At 40.1% G+C, this 2,461-nt stretch overlaps 1 protein-coding gene across 1 annotated transcript; it reads right to left on the bottom strand.

The window, feature by feature from the left end:
- Positions 1-1,120: 1,120 nt before the first annotated feature.
- On the bottom strand, positions 1,121-2,126 carry LOC146889954 (mas-related G protein-coupled receptor member B2-like). The gene has a single exon (XM_085683035.2). The coding sequence runs from the start codon at positions 2,007-2,009 to the stop codon at positions 1,143-1,145; it is 867 nt and encodes a 288-aa protein (XP_085539161.2). The 5' UTR covers positions 2,010-2,126; the 3' UTR covers positions 1,121-1,142.
- Positions 2,127-2,461: the final 335 nt, after the last annotated feature.

Here is a 2,461-nt window from a genome sequence, read left to right as displayed (position 1 = left end):
TAAAAAATGTAATGAGCAGAGGAAAGAAATCATCTGTGTCTTCACTGACTCTCAGTCCTCTACCCCAACTCACGTAAGGAAATTTGTCAGTTTTCCTCTTTGATCTGGTCAAACTGTGCTCTCTTAATTGTGCTTCAGTTGAGATTATCGCCTACATCAGCTTTAAAATAGAAATATTATTTAACAGAAAAATATCACTAAAAAAGGCATAATTTAAGAAGTAAAGATGTGGACTCTGTTAATGGCATAAATTTGAAACAAGTTTGATTTCAAGGGAACCTGGTCTATAGAAACTCATTGGGAATTTGTCTTAAGGGATTAGACAGTTAGGGAGAGGGTAATCATGGCAAAGAAAAGAGGGAAAGAGAAACGACTTGACCAAAATTGCTAAGCAAGGCCTTGTGAAAGGAAGCACAGATGACATTCTCCCTCTAACTTTAGATGTGCTTGCATGTCTATGGATCTCAATACACTACCTCACCAGAGTCTTCCAATTTTGAAAATGGCAGACAAAGTAAAATTGAAGGTAAGGAAAGCACTGGGTGTAAAGAAGTTTAAAACAGACTTCTCTTCAAAATGTTTACTTGTTTACTAAGCAAACTGTGTAAGAAATTTTATAGCTACATAAAAGAAAACTATAACTCTATAAATTCTTCAAAACTTATAGCAATTAATAAGAACTGGTATTGTAAGGTATATCTATTTCATGTTTGAAGGACTGATAAAGATCATTTGTAAGAAAAGAAGTTTAGCAAATTATAACAATATTTAACCAGTATAACTTCAGTGACTAATGAAATGCAACACCTTTCTGCATTCTTCAGCCTTCTCATGAAGGAGGGATTTTTCCAAGAGTAGGAGCAGTCCTTGCCCCCAGAACACTTACAAGGAGCCCCATCAAATGGATATGATGAGGTTTTGTGTAAGATAGCTCCAGAAATATTGCAGTCAGTGTTTGCATAAAAAGTTTTGGAACACTCAGCTTTGACAAAAATGATTTTTTAAAAGCTGATGGAAGTCAGATGACAAGCTGAACAAGGTTATGAAAATAGCCCACACATAAGAAAAAATCTCTCTCAAATTTACTTCTCTCTAGGCAGAGCATCTCTGAGTTGCTGCACCAATGTGTTTACAGGCTCTTCTCAAGAGCCCCTCTCTCTACCTTCCTCCTCCTCAGGAGTGTCCTGCAGGGCTCTCTGCAGAAACAACTTCAGAGACTTCCGCTGGAACATGTGGTGCCTGATGGAGCCAACAAGGAAGTAAATGATGGGGTTGGCACAGCTGTTAACACAGGATAGAAATACTATAAAAGAAACATGACACATTTTATTTAAATGCGAACTCCCAAACAATTGGTCGAGGAGAAAGTAGATGCCTAAGGGGAGACCAAAGATCAGGAAGAACAGCATTGTGAGTACAATGATCACACACAACCTGGTCACAGGAATCCGCTGTGAGCCACAGAAGATCCTCAACAGCAGGATGAGGCTGGACACAAAGAGAATCACAAATAAAGCAATTGGCCAGGAAGTTATGAAGTTTTTTAATGTCGGACACCGAAAAGAGTCAATACTATTAAACAGAAGGCCACATGCCTCCCCGTGCAGGAGATTCAAGAGCAGAGACAGAGCCCAAAGCAAGGCACATGTGACAGCTGATGTGTGCTTTGGGCGTTGGCAGCGATACCAGATGGGCCACAAAACAGACAGGCAGCGTTCAACACTAATGGCACTGAGAATGCTCAGGCCAGAAATATAAGCAAATCTTGCCACAACAAAAGAAAACAAAGGGATATTGATGAAAATGGAGTGGAAGATGTAAATGACAAGATACAGGCAATATACAAACTGGAAGCTCAGGAAGAGAAAGTCAGCGACGGCCAGGTTAAGGATGTAGACAGAAAAGGCATTCCTACACATGCGGAAGCCCAGAAGCCACATCACTATGGCATTTCCTGCCAACCCAACCAGTACAAAGAAGAAGGAAAGATAAACTGTGCCATGGAACATGATGGTACAAAATGAAGAATTAGTATAGATGCTTCCATTTGGTGCTGTGATGGTAGTATTCCAGGCTGAGGTGTTGGAGTCCTTGCTTAGGAAATACGCACTAGTGCTCCTGGAAGAAAAAATAAAAAGATATGAGCACATGTTGTGTACTCTCTGATTCCCAGGACTACCCTGCTCTGTGGTAGTGACTGAGCTGGATCATGAGGAGTAGAAACAGGATTGTAGAGATTAAATAATTTATCAAATCCAATATTTCTGTGACCTTAATTTAAATCCAGTTTGTATTTTTGGGCTATCTCCAACCCATGCACTGTACGGAAATAAGAGTAGCTGATGGTCCTGTAGAGACACGCAGTGTCTCGTACCATGTGAGAAAGAAAAACAACCATGAACCCAAATCCCTTTCTGTGCTAAGAATGCTCCTTCTCTCATGCAGAAAGCATGACCATCAA

This window comes from Myodes glareolus, chromosome 24 (assembly GCF_982192425.1).
Source record: "Myodes glareolus chromosome 24, mMyoGla1.1, whole genome shotgun sequence".
NCBI lineage: Eukaryota > Metazoa > Chordata > Mammalia > Rodentia > Cricetidae > Myodes > Myodes glareolus.
The sequence above is the reverse complement of the archived record's forward strand: the minus strand, read 5'-3'. Positions and strand labels throughout refer to the sequence as shown.